This window comes from Phyllobates terribilis, unplaced genomic scaffold, assembly GCF_046119375.1.
Source record: "Phyllobates terribilis strain yellow unplaced genomic scaffold, ASM4611937v1 Scaffold_4929__1_contigs__length_55845, whole genome shotgun sequence".
NCBI classification, from domain to species: Eukaryota; Metazoa; Chordata; class Amphibia; order Anura; family Dendrobatidae; genus Phyllobates; species Phyllobates terribilis.
Window position 1 is genome coordinate 24,356 of NW_027367677.1, and position 17,850 is coordinate 42,205.

The 17,850-nt window shown below is 35.8% G+C and overlaps 1 protein-coding gene across 1 annotated transcript; it reads right to left on the minus strand.

The window, feature by feature from the left end:
* Nucleotides 1–3,960: 3,960 nt before the first annotated feature.
* LOC141249650 (uncharacterized) lies at nt 3,961–6,230 on the minus strand. Its single transcript, XM_073669730.1, has 13 exons — nt 5,977–6,230; nt 5,847–5,886; nt 5,667–5,770; nt 5,540–5,588; nt 5,356–5,462; nt 5,187–5,274; nt 4,989–5,117; nt 4,842–4,916; nt 4,703–4,756; nt 4,584–4,621; nt 4,343–4,502; nt 4,198–4,258; nt 3,961–4,100 (listed from the first exon to the last, which is right to left on the minus strand). Exons 1-13 carry the CDS (start codon nt 6,228–6,230, stop codon nt 3,961–3,963), a joined length of 1,299 nt encoding a protein of 432 aa, XP_073525831.1.
* Between the last annotated feature and the right edge of the window lie 11,620 nt (nt 6,231–17,850).

Consider the following 17,850-nt stretch of genomic DNA (forward strand, 5'->3'; position numbering starts at 1 on the left):
ACAACTACAAGCTAAGTGCAGATAAGGTGGTAACATTTGATTTGATAAAACAGCAGAAATGGCAACCAAACAAGCAGCAACTTTCTTCTTCATCTTCTCCCTATTTTGCTCAGTGCAGCTGCTTCTCCTTCTTCGGATCCTAAACACATCACTTCAGGTACTTCATTCTCCAAAACCTAGTAGTTTGTATCGATTTATCGAATCAAAGTCAAGAGGACGTTTCGGTGAAATTAAACTTATGTGTACCAAATGCAAAGTCGTGAAACTAAATTAAAATGTCACCCGCTTAACTTTTCATTATTTTTTTATATTTTATTTACATTGCTCTAAAGTCTAAACATAAGATATTTAAAATTAAAAAATTGTTTCACTTTTCATTCTTTTGTCTTTTTAATAATACAACTCTATTTTCAACAATGAACAAAGAGTGATGCTTGAAGAAAAATATTTTTTGAATTATATATAGAAATATCATCACATCACTTTTCATCATTTTGTATATATGTTCACAAAGAACAATATAGGTTCATTAATTGAATGATAATATTCTTTAATTTCACATTAAGGCCAAAATTCAGTTTAAGATTTAATTTCATCTAATATTAATTCGTCGACTAATATATGCCTGAATATTGACAGACATGAAGCCAAATGAACAACAATCGTGCTTAAAGAACATAAGATTCTTCATGTGCGATCAGAAGGATGTAAGAGAGCATGCGCTAGAAGGTTCGGCAACGTCTATGCATGGGGCTGCCTTGTCAATGATCCACATAATAGCACTGCACATGCGTATATTTGTGTTGATTTATACTTGATCAATGTAACCAATTAATTATGTATTGCATTGACAGTGAAACATGAAGTTACAAAATAAAGTTCATATGTTAGTCTAGTAGATTTAATCGCTAGCTTCATATATCATGTTTAAAAAGGTCTCTAATTTGATTCGATCTACCGATATTTTTAGCCATAGATTGGAGCTCGCAAAATGGGAGAATAGCGGTTTTTGGGCACAATATATATAACTAGAAGAAGTTTAGGACCATATATATGGCGTGGATTCTGCGAACTTATCACTCCCAGTGCACTACTAACGCACTCCCAGGGCACCTACCAGCGCACTCCCAGTGCACTGACAATTTTTCAGTATACTACCAGTGTCCACAAATGCACAGGATATATGGGTCCGCACATGATAAACCATCTATATAATTATTGGAAGTCCCCTACTCAGCCTAACGTGGATCCGCCCATAGTTGTAAATTTACATTACGGTCATTTTTTCGAATTGAATTAATATCTGGATAAAAAGACTTTAAATGATGTAAATTGGTTTTAGAATTGAATCTTTATGGGTTTATGTGGTGGACCTAACACGCACGTGCACCCCAGTCTCTTGGGTCCATGGAATTTAGCATGGTGTTAAAGCATGTTTGGTATTGGGTCCCACACACATCTATCCAAGTATCAACTAGGACTCACTGGTTGCACTTGCGAAGGCGTGTAGAGAATGCTCTATCTCACATCCAAAGTATAGACATAAGTTGCCCTTATATGCCTATGAGTTACTCATTTTAGGATGAAACCAATAGCAGACGCACAAGCCTCACCGGGGAAAATGTTTGTATCAAAAAATTAGGCATATATTTATGGAATAGTGTCAAATAGGGATGAATATTATTATAAGAAATAAGAAAAAACATAGAAGGTAGATTAAAAACAATCTTACACTTGAAATTGGTCGGCGTTGATCAAGCGTCAACCGGTGTTGACCGGGCGTTGACCGTTGATCGTGCACTAATGCACATGCATTAATGCACAGAAGTCATGCACACTGCACAGAAATCATGCACTAATGCACATAAACCTTGTAGGAATGCACATAAGCCATACACTAATACCAACCCAACATGCACTAGTGCATGAAAACCATGCACTAATGCAAAGAAAATCATACATTGACTGGTGAAAGACCGGCATTGACCAAACGTTGACTGACATTGACCATTGACTGTTGACTGTTGGTTCTACCCAATGGCTAAGATGTATTCTTATTTCTCTCTTTATGGGGTATTCTCATGTGATTCGGATCCTTATTTATTTATAGTTTATTATTTATAATTAAAAATGAATTATTATATTTTTGGTAGTATATTTCTGTATGCCGAATTTGATCCAATAATCTAATAAATTAGGGATGAACTAATGACTTTGTTCATTATACTGTTATGCGGTCTTAGTTATGACTGACGATGACCAGAGGAGACCGGCATTGGCCGGACGTTGATTGGTGTTGACCATTGAGCGTTGACCATTGAATGTTGGTTGTTGACCGCATGATCAATGCCAGTCATCGGATTTAGAAACATCCAATGGCCAGGATGTGTTCTTATTTCTCACTTTATAGAGTATTCTCATGTGATCCAGATCCTGTATTTATTTATAGTTTACTAAATAAAATTTAAAAATGAATTATTATATTTATGATAGTATATTTTTGTATGACGGATTTATCCAATAATTTTGATAAATTAGGGATGAAATAATAAAATTATTTATTATTGTGTTATATCAACTTTAATTATGAACAATTTATAGTCTATCTAATATTATATATATGTATTTCCGCTCAAAAATACCTTAAAAACTTTCTTCCTGACTTTTGCAGGAATAAATTTCTAGTGCTAACATTTCAACCCCAGTTTCTTCAATTCTGGATCGCCACTAAATGAATATTGATAGTATGTCCAAATTAATCCTTATCAATACAAACCCCATATGTATATCTTTTACTAATTTCCTTTCAAAAACTAATATTGTGCATTTGCATGGTACATCTGGTAACAAATCATACAAATAAGTTATTTCACCATCATATTTTTTTAAAAGGAAATATGTCTTAACAAATAGTAAAGATCAACCTCTACTACATTCATCATATATCTTTACAAATCAACAAATCAAGAAAAACATACATGCAATCTTCATAAAAGTAAAAAAATCACAAGTTTCACCAGAATACATGCTAAAACACAAATATAAATACACATTCATCCAATTTGTAAGCTAAGTTGTCAAACATTTGATATAAAAAAATAGTAGCAATGGCAACCAAACAAGTAGCTTTCTTCTTCATCTTCTCCTTAATCTTGCTCTCTGCAACTGCTTCTTCTGATCCCAAACGCATCACTTCAGGTACTCACTTCTTCAAAACTCGTCGTTTTATCAATCAATTGATACATCACTTTTTTGTATGATCACTACAAAGTGTATTGACATGATTACATCGCTATGCTCGAATGACAGTGATTGAACCGAGTGAACGTCGTCAGTGCTGGAAACACATTGGAATCGCGTCATGCACTCCAGATGGATGCAATATAGAATGTACTGAAAAGTTTGGAAATGTCTATGCTTGGGGTTGTGTTCTTAATGACCCTAATAAGACAACGTGTACATGCTTATACTATTGTTGATTGTTGTAATAACTGACTAAGAGCACATTACACATTTCTTGCTCTTCTGTTGATTGTTTGTTAGAACTAAACTAAGTAAGAAATGAGATAAGTGGTGTCTTGGTTTATTTCAAGTCATATGGTTTATATGACATTGTTCAATTTTGAATTCCAAGATAGCCCCATTGGTAGGTCGAAATAAAGTTAAACCCAATATTGAATAATTGGGTCCAAACACATGACTACGGCCTTTTATAGTAGGCAATTTATTTGTTTTGATTAGATGTGGGAAGGTCATTTAAGGACATCAATCTAAGAACTCAAATAAAGATCAATGTTTTGTTTCGAAAACCACATCAAACTAGGTACATTGGTGGATACACGAAACGATTGATGAATTTGAAATGAAAAATCAAGGATGCGCGATTTCGTTTCGACAGTGACAGAGCTGCATAAGACATTGACAATTGAAAATGGAGCAATGGAATCGTCTTTTTTAATCTTAGACCTTCAATGCGAGTTTCTGGGCCGCAAGAGCTTCAGCCTCCAAAGTTGGTTCCCATAAGATAGTGGTCTCTGCTAGTAGACCAGTCACTATGTACGGGTCCATGTTTGAAGCTGGACGTCTGTCTTCCAGATAACCTGAAAGAGTATCAGATAATGCTCAGTGAAATTTTATCCTAAAATCGATTAAAAATAGGATGAACACCATCTCTTCAACTCTATCTAAAAGTGTTACCTTTTCCATTCTTTTCAGTGTCACGGCCCACACGAATCGAGCATCCACGGTTAGCCACTCCCTATAAAACACAAGACAATATTAGTTGCAAAAGCTCCTTAAAAATGTAGGATCAATTGATGAGCTCAAGAACTTATGATCTTACCCATGAGAAAGTGTCAATGCTAGCGGTTTCGTGCTTTCCGGTCAATCTCCTCTCGTTTCCTTCACCGTATGCGCTAATGTGCACCTTGTGGCGCAGGGAAAGGTTCAAGATAGCCTTCTTGATCACTTCAAATCCTCCCTCTTCTCTCATGCTCAATGTACTGCAAAAACAGAAACAAACAACACAATCAAACTTTGACAAATATTGAAATATTTTGAGAATATTATCCAATAAAGTTTACCTGTAGTTGGTGTGGCAACCAGCTCCATTCCAGTCACCCTGTTTTACCAAGAAATGGTTAACAAAAAAAGCCTCTAAATCCAGCAAATAAAATCAAACAAATAAAAATCATAATTGCACCTCAATAGGCTTAGGATCCAGTGTAAGAACAACACCAGCTTGCTCAGTAATTCTCTGCAAAATACAAGAAATTAACACAAATCTCAAATCATGTCATTAATCCCTTCATAAACACACAAGCTTAAGATGAATTAATTACCTCCAGAATGTACCGAGAAATCCAAATGTGATCACCAGCCTCAATTCCTACACTTGGACCAACTTGATATTCCCACTGAAAAATTATAACACAAAAATGTTGTAAATTAACATTTTTAAACTAAGGGGAAACTGAAAAATATTGTACCTGGCCAGGCATAACTTCTCCATTGGTTCCACTAATGTTGATTCCAGCATACAAACAAGCTTTGTAGTGAGCATCAGATATGTCACGGCCGAAGGATTTATCAGCACCAGCAGCACAGTAGTATGGACCCTATGATTAAGGATAATTAGGCGCAATTTAAGAATAAGTAATGTCATTAATAGTGGATTATAGTTATACCTGAGGACCAGGGTATGCTCCAACTGGCCAGCCTAATGGCCACTTAACATTTGGCTGCATCAATGTGTATTCTTGCTCAATTCCAAACCTGTGTTTAGAAATTTTCAGTTAAATTTCCCAAATTTGCAGTTTATTAGACTAAATAAACCTGTTTTTAGATTAAATTTACCATGGAACTTCCTTTTCCACCTTTGGATCACTGAAGATCTGAGCAGCTTTATGTCTTTTGTTCGTTGGGATTGGCTCGCCAGCTGGTGTGTAAGTATCACACATCACCTGGAACAGAATTAACACATAAACTCAATGCATATATGATCAAATTTATGATTAGATCATATTTCAATCAAGCTTACCAGGATGTTGTTACCTCCACGGAATGGGTCCTTAAAGATTGCCTGAGGACTGCATAACAGATTCAAAATTGTATTATAAACATGAATAGTTACGCATGAATGAAGGTTTTCAAAGTATTGGATTTACTATAGAATAACTTCACTGTCTTCTCCTGGAGCTTGACCGGTACTCGAACCATCATAATTCCATTTAGGCAGCTCAGATGGGTGCTCAACAGGTTTTGAGATAGTCTAAAATAGTATTGTATCATCACAAATAAGAATATTTTTTACATGATTTAGATTAGTATGTTAAATGCTATCATACCCTTGATTTGCTACGAACATCGATTCCAGTTCCACCAATCCTATTATTCATAGAAAAACATATTAAGTCATTAAAGAGCTGAAAAAAGTTGATCTTGTTAAGTAAACAAAAAATAAGAGGATTAACATACCAAACATATTCAGCAATGATCTTATCAGTGTAAGGTGTAACATCTAGATTAAGCAATTGTTCAACCCTGTTGATAGTACTACCATCAGCTTTGATTGTAAGCACTCTAAGTTTACTGTTGCTTTTCGCTGTTCCTTTTCGGTTGTCTCTGAAGAACATACAGCTCAATCTGTTGGCATTCATGGGGCTTGCTATCATTGAGCTTCTTGTAACATTCATCTTCCATTGCATTGACGGTGCAGGAATTTGTGCCATTCTCCTGAAATTTATGTTCCATTTGCATTAAAGTTCGGATATTTATCAGGTTTATGTCAAATTTTATTCCAAGATCCAAACTTTAGTTAAGGATATTGACCATTCAGCTTAGTTAATATCTTGGTCAAACTATTACATGATTATGAAGCTAAAAAAGAAATCAATATCAAGCTAAGAGATTCAGCATTAAATTTGATGTACCCATTTCATAGAAGAGACCCAGCTTTAAGAAGAATCTAAACTAGTCAACCACTTATGTCTAAAACCTCCATTAAAAAACCCAAAAGGAGAGGGAGAAAAGTATGAGAATCACCAAAAGATGATCCAAATTCCTCCATTTTACATAAATAAAACCTTAATGACTCTAAAAAAACAATTGCAGCATAAAAGCTCCCAACTTTACTAAAATGAGTCACTCCATTCACCAATTTTAAACACTTAACAGACAGATTAGTCCTTTATGAAGTGATCTAGTTGAACAGCACCTACATTTGTGATATCATTAGTATATAATATCAGAAAAGGGATTAGTACGAGTACCTTCAGTCTTTGAACCACCAAATGAGAACTTCCACTTTCCAACAAGGTTTTAGAAAGAGTGGGGAAGAAGAGGTGTACAGAAGATGAGGGTACAATAAAGGGTAGAAAAATGGATAATTTATGGAAAGTGGGAGAATAATGAATTAAAAAAAATAAGGTTGACAAAGGTTGGTACCATTTGGCTTTTGCCTTAGAGATAGGGGTATTGAATTTGAGTGGCTCGTAGCCTAGTTCAAATATTAATACAGTGACCATAGTTAAAAGATGATAAATAAAATAAGTAGAGCCAAAATAAGTGGTCAGTGACTGCGAAGAATAACCAGATAGAGGAGGTAATAAACCGGCCAAACCTTTGCCGGAGAGGAGAAAGATTCACCGGAGAAGATATAGTTTTGTTTGGTTTCAGATTTGAGCTAAGCAAAATGAAATGGTAAGCTTTTGGGAGAGACGATTTAGGAGTCCTTTGAAGACCCAAAAGAGGCATTTGACTATAGTATAAGTAAAGTATAGTCTTCTTTATGACTTATCATGATTTGATTCTTTGGGGCAACTGTTAGATTCAAGCATTATTGTATTTAACTATATATGCATCATCTTAAATTATTGGTTTTTGGTATCTGGATTTGGATGTAGTGTGGAAGTTAGTTGGGTTGTACAGACTTACAAGCTATGAGAATTTCAATCTAGTACTTCTAGATCCTATAATATAAGATATAAATAAAAAAGAGTGAATAAATTAAGAAGTTGTGATTTTAATGATTAGAAAAAAGAAGAAAGTGAAAATCGAAATATGTGACGAAAGAGATAGACATAGAATGAAAGAAAAAAGGTGAAAAGTAATGATGAGAGGAGTAAGAATAGTAAAAAAATTGTATTGGGATAAGATAAAGCAAACTTAAAAAGTTTCTTTAAATAGTAAATGGGAAGAACTTTTCGAGACGCCCGAAATGGAAAATGTCCCTTATATTATAGGACAGAGGGAGTATAACATAATGTTGTAGCATATTAGTTGAGTTTCGGTAGAGTTTTTTTATGTTTAAAATAGTTTGATTTGTTTTTCAAACTATATATTCAGTACATAGAAAATTAATATTAAGCTAGTATTAAGAAAGGTTGAGATAGTTTAATAATTTATTTATCCACTTATCTCGTGAGCAATTAATTAGAGAAATTATTTTATTAACGACATCTCTTTTAATAATTTTAACACTTTTATTTAAAATTTCAGCTTATAATACTAAATAAATAACTAGCTTTAACGAAATATTAGCTAATAACTTATGTTCATGTTCCAACTTCACCTATTAAATCAGTACCAACATCAGTTTTAGCTTTAAAATATTGAACAAAATCGTAACAGTCCATTTGTTTTTTTGCTTGGTCTATTAATTTTATATTTAATAATACTAGAATTTGTGGATTGCAACAATAAATTTTGCCCTGGAAAGAACAGAGCTAAGAAAGCGACTAATTACAAATTTAGAATCATGTTTTATAGTTCTATCATGGCCAATGATCTCATTAGTCATTTAGAGTTCTAATGCATCTCACTATCTAAAATTTGGTAGTATGTAGTTTGTATAAACAAAGGTTTTAAGAATTAAGTAAAAGGGATTTTCCCACTTGTTCTTACATCACAATTTATGAAGTAATCCACTCATTTTATATTTAGACCGGTACAAAATCGGGCTCGGGTCCGGCTTTTCCGAATTTTCTACCCGGACATCCAGGTCAGGCTAAGCCTGTCCGAATATTTCGGGCTAAAATGGTTGCCCGGACCCGCCCGCCTATCTGGACCGGGTGGACCGCCAGCTGCCCGAACCTCTTTCTATATTCAAAGTTCAAAGTCTATTCAATAAATATTAAAAAAATGGAACGTTCTTAGAAGAGTCTTTCTAGTTTAGTTTATTATTTTCTTCGGTTAAAAAATTATATATAACTACAGATATGTATTTTGTATAAAAATATAAATGATAGAATTCAAATAAATATATGCGGGCCTTCCAACAGGCTTAGCGGCCCATTACAAATTTATCTAGTGTCTTTATCTGAACCGTATTTGGTACGTGTCAGCCCGGCCCGAGCTGAAAGTCTTGTCCAAGCCCGGTAATATGGGCATGCAGGTCGGGTCGGGTCGGTCGACCCACCTTTGTACAGGTCGACCTATAATGAATAGGTTATATTTTCAAGTTAGGATGTTATTTTCTTGTTTGTTTATGTAAGTACCACTTCTAATAAATTAGAGAATAACAAAATTAATTAGTTTTTTTTATAAAGGTCAACACTGAGAATCCCGCATTATCGCTATGGATAACGCTTGCAAAAGAAAAAAGTAAACTAAGGACAAAAGGTTGATAGATACTCAGTCTCTCTCGCAAAGTTCTGATATATACATCAGGTATATGAGAAGTATTAAGAAGTTTGATGACTTCTATCAAACCCGTTGTTGATGACTTCTAAGTAGCCAAAAAATTCACTGTTTTATTACTTTTACGGAAGTAGTGATAAACCTTGGTCCCTCTAAATTTCTTGATGTTTTCATCGATGTCGGTAATAATGGTCTCTATATTCAAGGGCACGTGTCAAATTTTCTTTATTGCGTTGATGAGAACTAGATTGTCTCCTACAGTTATAACCTGTGAAAGGTGTTGTGTTGAAGCTGCTCAGATTGCATGCAACACGGTCAATTCTTCTGCTTGTAAAGGGGAAGAAGATTATTTTTTCGACTATTTATAAAAATAGTTTTACCTGATGCATTCTAAATAATATATCTCATAAAAGCTTCTCCATTACGATGTACTAATGCATCAAAATTTATTTTATACCATCCATCTGACGGTTTCATACAAGAGGAATAGTTATTACACTTTCTCTTGACTTGTAAAGGAGTATGTGGTTTTGATAGCGCATTGAACTGAGCAGAAGTCCGGCAAGATTGGAACTAAATATATACGGAATCAATAGAAGATATAAAATGCGTTTGATTTTGGAAGATTTGTCTATTTCTGTCACGCCAAAGTTCATACTAGAGTAAACACATTAATTTGGAATATGAGTTGTTTGACAAGATTTTTTTTATAATTAAAATACCAGTTTCATTTTATACATGTCAAAGTTGTGGGTATGAAAAAAGCATGACTAAGGATGTGTAGATTATGTGACATAACAAACAAGTTTGGCATATTCTTTAACATTAAACATTGGGAAAATGTGTTAAGAATCTTTATTTATAATGTACATGACTGAGTGATGGCACAAAAGATTAATAAGTGTTAAATTAGAAACGAAAATACAAGTCGGCAATATATTCGACAGATAAAATTCTAGCATCTTTACTTATATGGGGGAAATGTGTTAAGAATCTTTATTTAAATTGTACATGAGTGAGTGATGGCACAAATGATTAACAAGTGTTAAATCTGAAACGAAAATACAAGTTTGTAAACAATAAATTCAACAAATAAAATTCTAGCATCCACCAAAAAAAGAAAATTTCTGAATTTAAGATAAAAGTGACGATCACATTCCAAAAGTTCTAAATACTCGAAAAATTCAAGTACAAAAATTATTCAAATTAAAAATAAAATAGAAAATATTCAAATATTTATATGCCTTTTCCGGCCTTAAAACAAATTCGGAAGGCTAAAATGCCTGTGTCATAGAAAACCCGTGGCTTTGCTTTGTTGGTGTAATTTCCTATCTAAAAAGATTTAATAATAGTCATTCTAACATCACATACCAAACTTACTTAAATCAGGTTGAATTTTTCAAACACGTGATTTCGTCTTCGATAGGCCCGACCAGGCTTCATAAATCACTCAAGATGTTGGAGATGTATGCAATTAAACATTATTGGTGTGTGTTAGGGTTCCTTAGTTTTGATGTTGACAATCACTTCCTAACTCGCTTACCTGAGTGTCACATACAGTTGCTATTTTAGGGAAGTTTCCTTACTAGGAAACTTTCCATATCAGGGAAGCGACTTTGAAACCGAAGAGTAATCTTTCCATATTGAGGAATAGGAAATCGGTCAAGGAAGAGATATGCAATTTAAAGGATTACGAAGGATCAAATCTATCAAGACAAACGGCTTAAGACGCGTTGAACAATAATATCTTTGGAAAAGATATTCGGACGGAAAAGATATATTATATCTAAACAAACGGTTAAGTGATGTAAAACAAAGATATTCTTGGAGAAGATACTCATACGCAAAAGATAGAAGATCTAAGTGTTGGGCCGACTAAAGGCCAACAAGATAGAAGATCAAGATAGAGTATTGATATGTATCTTGGTAGGTAGCTATTTAGTATAAATAGACGACGACATTTCTATGTACGTGTGCGTGAAACAGAGAGAAGAAAAGATAGGCTGATAGGTTAAGAGATTTATACACTTGTAAGGGTTGAGTTTGTGTACGAGAGAGAGAAGAGTGACTTAGGTTAGTCCGAGTGTGTGAGTTTCAAATCCTTTTGTGACAAACTAGAAGGTAGTAATTTTACTCAATACTATTTGGTGTTGAGCTTTCCACTATAAATACCTTGTTAAGCTTTTACATTTTACGTTTCCGCTAAAGCAGATTTAGGGAAGTGACACTCGCTTCCTTGAGTCGGTTACGTCACAACGATCCAACAATTGGTATAAGATCCTGGTGCTAAGTTGTGACTGAATTGAAAGAATGGCCTCAATCACGTCAATCAATGATTCCTTCTGGAAGCCTCCTGCTCTCAAAAACGGAGAATATGATTGGTGGGTAGAACAATTTGAATCCCACGTATGTTCACTTAACGGTCAGTTATGGAAAGTTGTCGAATTTGGAGACGAGAAGATCTGGGTCAACCCAGCAACCAAACAAGAAGAAAAGGAAAGAAAAGACTACTCCGATGCAGACTACAAGACTTTGGAACTCAACATGAGAGCAAAGAAAGTGTTACACATGGCTCTTAGTCCATCAGATCTGAGGAAGGTTCTCCGCTACAAGACAGCGCACGAAATCTGGGAAGCACTGAAGCGAATGTACGGAGGCAATGATGATGTGAAGAAAAACAGGATTCTGGCTGTTCAAAAGGATTACGACAACGTGGCACAACAAAAAGGTGAATCTCTAGAAGACTTTCACTCCAGATTCCAAAGCTATGTCGAACAACTAGAATTTCTTGGAGAAATTCTTCCCGACTGGAAAATCACGCATCAGTTTCTACAAGCTTTAAACTCCAAATGGGACTCGATAGCTCTCGCTCTACAAGCTCAGAATGACATTAAGTCAATCACACTGGAAGACTTAGTGGCTCGTCTACAAAGCAACGCCGGAGTCCAACTAAGAAAGAACGCTCGGCGTGAAAGCGAGAAGAGTCAAAACATAGCCCTCAAGATAGAGAAGGCCTTTGATCTAGATTAGATGGAAGGAGAAGTGGAAGACGAAGATGAGGACATTGCCCTGATCACAAGAGCGTTCAAAAAGGTATGGAAAGGGAATAGAGACTTTCAACGATCATTGGAGGGAAGCAGCAAAGACCTCAAGGAAGTAATATGCTATCACTACCAAAAGAAGGGACACTTTGCAAGAAATTGCTTCAATAGAAAGGCCGGAGAACCCCCTGTACAAGCTGGAAAAGCTGCAATGGTGGCAACATGGGGAGACTCTGACTCTGACGAAGACGCTTCCCTCGCATCCAAAGATCTTTGCTTAATGGCAACCGCCGATGCTTCGGACGATGAGGTAACTGAGTCTACTGTTGTTTCTAAATTAAGAGGAAAATCAAAGAGCATTTGATAGGCATCATTAGAAAACTTGGAAATGGAATAGCTAATTTAAGTGAATCTCTTGAGGAGAAGGGGGAAACTATCTCAAATCTGCTCGAGGACAATAGTGGTTGGGCAAAAAAGGTGAAAAATCTAGAGAAAGCTTCCTCCATAACTTCAGAAGAATGCAAAGTGTGTCTCATATTAGAAAGAAAAATTGCTTCTCTAGATAAGACCATAATAATTCTGAAAAATGATAGGGAAGCCACTAGGAAAGTGATAGAGGAACTCAAAAAGGATGAAAAAGAAAAGAAAGAAACATGGAAACTTGATCACACTTTAGAACAATTAAAAAGGGACTTCTCTAAGAGATTTACATCAAAAGACGAGATAGGATACGTCGAAGAGATGGTAGGTAAGGGTAAGGGAAGCAACTCAAAAAACGAAGTTAACACTTCAAATCCAAAGAATCAGTGTGGTAGCTCCAGTATTGGATGCAATCATTGTAATTCTAAGGATAAACAAGAGCTTACCTTACCTAAACCAAGCAACTAGTTCGATGGTCAAAAGGCTTTTGAAATTTGGACTAAGCATTCTAAGAACAAACAACCAACTCATATAGACTTTGAGGCAAGGAAAAACAATAAAACCATTTGGTCTGGACAGAGTAGATATGTTAATCTGAAATGCCATAGAATCTGTTGGCATTGTGGCAAAGATGGTCACTATAAACAGGAATGCTATTCAAGGATTAAAATGTTGCAAAGAATTCTCAAGACAGCAAATGAAAATAAAGTTAGCCCTAATGATGAGTCAAGGATTAACAAACCTATACAAATGATCAAACATGCCTCTCCTAAACCCAGTAAGCCTAATCTTATCTGGGTTCACAAGAACTAACATGTCTTATACAGGGAAAAGTGAGGAAGAGTTCCTGGTACATAGATAGTGCATGCTCAGGTCATATGACGGGAAACAGGAACTGGTTCAACTCAGTAAAAGAAGATTTCAGAAGCTCAATCACGTTTGAAAATGAGAGAAAAGGTGAAGTAATTGGCACAGGACAAGAAGGTATATCAGAACATGTCACGGTGGAGAAAGTGAATCTGGTAAGCAACTTGAAATTTGATCTCTTAAGCGTCGCCCAACTCTGCCTTGGAGGGGAAAACGAGGTCATCTTCACCATCAAGGACTGCATTGTCAAGGATGTGGAAACTGGTAAGGTTATATTAAAAGGACTATGTGATGGGAAAGTGTACAGGGTCGATCCTTCATTCATCCCGGAAAGGGAAGTGTGTCTTGCTTCCCTGAAGGAAGACTCCAATCTCTGCACAGAAGGTTTGGACACGCAAGTCTTCGACTCCTTTCAAAGCTTCATTCAAAAGGACTAGTGGAAGGTCCACCTAAAATTGAGGAACAGAACGACCACGTATGTAGTGCATGTGTAAGAGGTAAACAATCAAGGATATCCTTCAAATCCAAAACAGAGGTAAGTGACAGGCATTAAACGGTCGTTGGCCCTATAAAAAATAATCCAACTAAAGTATCCACTAGTGAAGTGGTAAGTCGGAGTCGAGTCTCAAGAGAGCCACAACGATAGCTTAATTCAATTTATGTTACCAAATAGTAAATGGGGGGGTTTTTGGTTTGTAAACTAACTAGCAATAATTAAAACGTGAATTGTTGGATTTTGTAAACTATAACGATGAAAAGCTCACTTTTTTAGCATCAGCGCATTATTCTTATGGAAAGTTGATCATCGAATTCTATAAAAGTTATGTTCTTTAAATAAATAATCTAGTTGTCCTACTCTTTGTTCGTAAATAGCAACTAGTCCAAATAGTCCTAGAAACCCTTGTTGTACGCAATAACCAAAGAAATCCTAAGGTTCAACTACTCAACAGCATAAAGATCAAAGATATGTAGGCCTATTAAATACCATTGGCAAATCACCGATACTCGACACAGATTTATAATCTCTACAAAATAAGCACTCGCAAATAGTCCATGCTAATTCTGATTGCTACCTAAAAGACAAGACTTTTCAAATCGAATTATCAAGCCTAGCGATATGAATGAATAATAATCAACCTAGTTTACAACCTAGATAAAATCAATATCAATCAATGACAATAATCACAAGAGAATATAAAACAATGCTGAAATTATTATTAGAACATAAACAATAGAATTCTCACAAACAATTCCTAGAATAATGGCCTCAACCTAAGAGTGAACTCGTAGGAACTTAGCCAGACATAGCCAAGAGAAAGCTATACATAGTTATGGATGAACTAACCAGGGATGAAGGTAGAAGATGGCACAAAGGTGGGAGCTTTCTTCTTGGCTGTTGAATCTCTAAGAGTGAATTTGTGAAAGTGGCAAAAGTTAATTCTAACCTAAAAACTAAAGGTTTACATAGTATCTATCCTCTAGGAAATAAAATAACAGAAAATAAAAGATAAAATAGGGAAAAACTGATAGAAATTCGGACTGCATCAGCAATTTGGCCGGTCCACGTCGACAGTCTAGATCGAGACATGTGAGGTCACGGTCGAGACTTTTTCCCTGTCACTCAGAATATGCGCAACTCTCGATCGCTACCTCCAAGTCGCGATCGCGACTTTCATGTCGAGGCGTTAAACGGTCGTTGGCCCTATAAAAAATAATCCAACTAAAGTATCCACTAGTGAAGTGGTAAGTCGGAGTCGAGTCCCAAGGGATCCACAACGATAGCTTAATTCAATTTGTGTTACCAAATAGTAATTGGGGGTTTTTGGTTTGTAAACTAACTAGCAATAATTAAAACATGAATGGTTGGATTTTGTAAACTATAACGATGGAAAGCACACTCTTTTAGTATCAGCTCATTATTCTTATGGAAAGTTGATCATCGAATTCTATAAAAGTTATGTTCTTTAAATAAATAATCTAGTTGTCCTACTCTTTGTTCGTAAATAGCAACTAGTCCAAATAGTCCTAGAAACCCTTGTTGTACGCAATAACCAAAGAAATCCTAAGGTTCAACTACTCAACAACATAAAGATCAAAGATATGTAGGTCTATGCAATACCATTGGCAAATCACCGATACTCGACACAGGTTTATAATCTCTACAAAATAAGCACTCGCAAATAGTCTATGCTAATTCTGATTGCTACCTAAAAGACAAGACTTTTCAAATCGAATTATCAAGCCTAGCGATATGAATGAATAATAATCAACCTAGTTTGCAACCTAGATAAAATCAATATCAATCAATGACAATAATCACAAGAGAATATAAAACAATGCTGAAGTTATTATTAGAACATAAACAATAGAATTCTCACAACCAATTCCTAGAATAATGGCCTCAACCTAAGAGTGAACTCGTAGGAACTTACCCTGACATAGCCAAGAGAAAGCTATACATAATTATGGATGAACTAACCAGGGATGAAGGTAGAAGATGGCACAAAGGTGGGAGCTTTCTTCCTTGGCTGCTGAATCTTTAAGAGTGAATTTGTGAAAGTGGCAAAAGATCATTCTAACCTAAAAACTAAAGGTTTATATAGTATCTATCTTCTAGGAAATAAAATAACAGAAAATAAAAGATAAAATAGGGAAAAATTGATAGAAATTCGGACTGCATCAGCAATTGGGCCGGTCCGTGTCGGCAGTCTCGATCGAGACATGTGAGGTCGCGGTCGAGACTTTTTCCCAGTCACTCAGAATCGGCGCAGCTCTCGATCGCTACCTCCAAGTCGCGATCGCGACTTTCATGTCGAGGCAAAGTCTCGATCGACACATTTGGGTCTCGGTCGAGACATCTATGTCGAGGGCAAATCTCGATCGAGACTTTTGGGTCTCGGTCGAGACATTTTCTTCGTGGCTCTTTCTCGTCGTGGCGCCTCCTCTCGGACTGGTCTTCGGACTTCGGTCTTCTTATAAGCTTCCGAGGCAGCTTTGCTTCACCTCTCAGCTTCTCCATGGGTGTAGGTGTGGTAGTCTTCTCTCTAGCTCCGTCCCAAATGCACTAAAGGTGAGTACAAACAGGATCTCCATAATAAAAACCACAAAACAACGCTTATGAGCATCCCGCAAATCCATAAGTGAACATCATACCTGATTCCGGGAATACCACTCAATAAGCACCTAAACGCCACTAATCCTAAGCTAATAATCGCTAGTTAACACCATATAATAAGATCCTATCAAACCTCCCCGCACTTAAACCTTGCTCGTCCTAGAGTAAGCAAAATAAAATTCACTCCTCCTAAAAAGCACAAAGGTCTACAGTAAGTGTAGAGAAATCTTGCTAGAGACTATACTTCAAGCTCCAAGTGTATCGAGCACTAACCTACTCCGATCTATCTCCTTATGTCTCCGAGATGTCCTACCCAAAACCCTCCTTATTTCTCCACCTTCATATGTCACCACTCCAATACAATAGTAATAATCGAACCAAGTGGTGTGCTTTTAAGGACATGTGGAATTCCTAATCTCCTCTAAGGGTAAGGGTACATAAATATGACATAATAAAGATAAAATCGAGTCTCCCACTCTCTTATACACTTCTTATTCCTCCTCTTCGAGTAATGTCCTAAACCACTAGATAATATAATCAATCCACAAGTCACAACCACCAATCCTAATTTAAAAATTCTGCATAGTACAACCACAACAGTATGCATCAAACTCCAAGAAATAGAAATCTAATCCTAGGATCTAACACAACCGCCGATAATATGTAGCAAAACTAATAAACTAATGGAATGGTAAGCATGCAAAGTGTGGATAACAATAAGCTCATAAATAGAGAGATAAAAGGCCAAAACTAACTCCTTATCCCTCCTTGGTGAATCCTAGACCCCGACACATCCTTCAACTCCCTTCTTATGTCTCCTGCGCCAATAGATATGTAATCAATAAAATCAATCACAAAACAAGTAAATCCGGCGCCCTTTCGGGTTTTCACCAAATTCTAAGTGGTAGGGTCTTTTCTTTTCTATTCTTTTTATTTTTATTTTTCAGGCACCAACCTTTTCCTTTTTATCCATTTTTGCTTTCCTGGTTTTTATTCTTTATTTTTTCATATTTTTTTCGATTTCTTCGTTTCTTTTTTGAATTTTTTTCGTAATTTTTTTCGATTTTTTTTAAAATATAAAACTAATGCAATTGTTCAAGACGTGACATAAATTCTGGTACAGACTCGATCGAAAAACAACTTAAATCAGATCAGGAAAGACTCTAAAAATATAAAGAAAGCAAGAAAATTAGCAAAACATCATAAACTCCTCCTCGGTACGGTAACTCCTCTCCCCACACTTGAACAGTGCATTGTCCTCAATGCAGC

Excerpts from the sequence above, each read along its gene's own strand:
- LOC141249650 (XM_073669730.1), bottom strand. The coding sequence starts at position 6,230 with ATGGCACAAATTCCTGCACCGTCAATGCAATGGAAGATGAATGTTACA. Across the intron at positions 5,887-5,976 it reads ATCATTGCTGAATATGTTTG|GATTGGTGGAACTGGAATCG; the intron begins GTATGTTAATCC and ends TATGAATAATAG. Across the intron at positions 4,917-4,988 it reads GAGAAGTTATGCCTGGCCAG|TGGGAATATCAAGTTGGTCC; the intron begins GTACAATATTTT and ends ATAATTTTTCAG.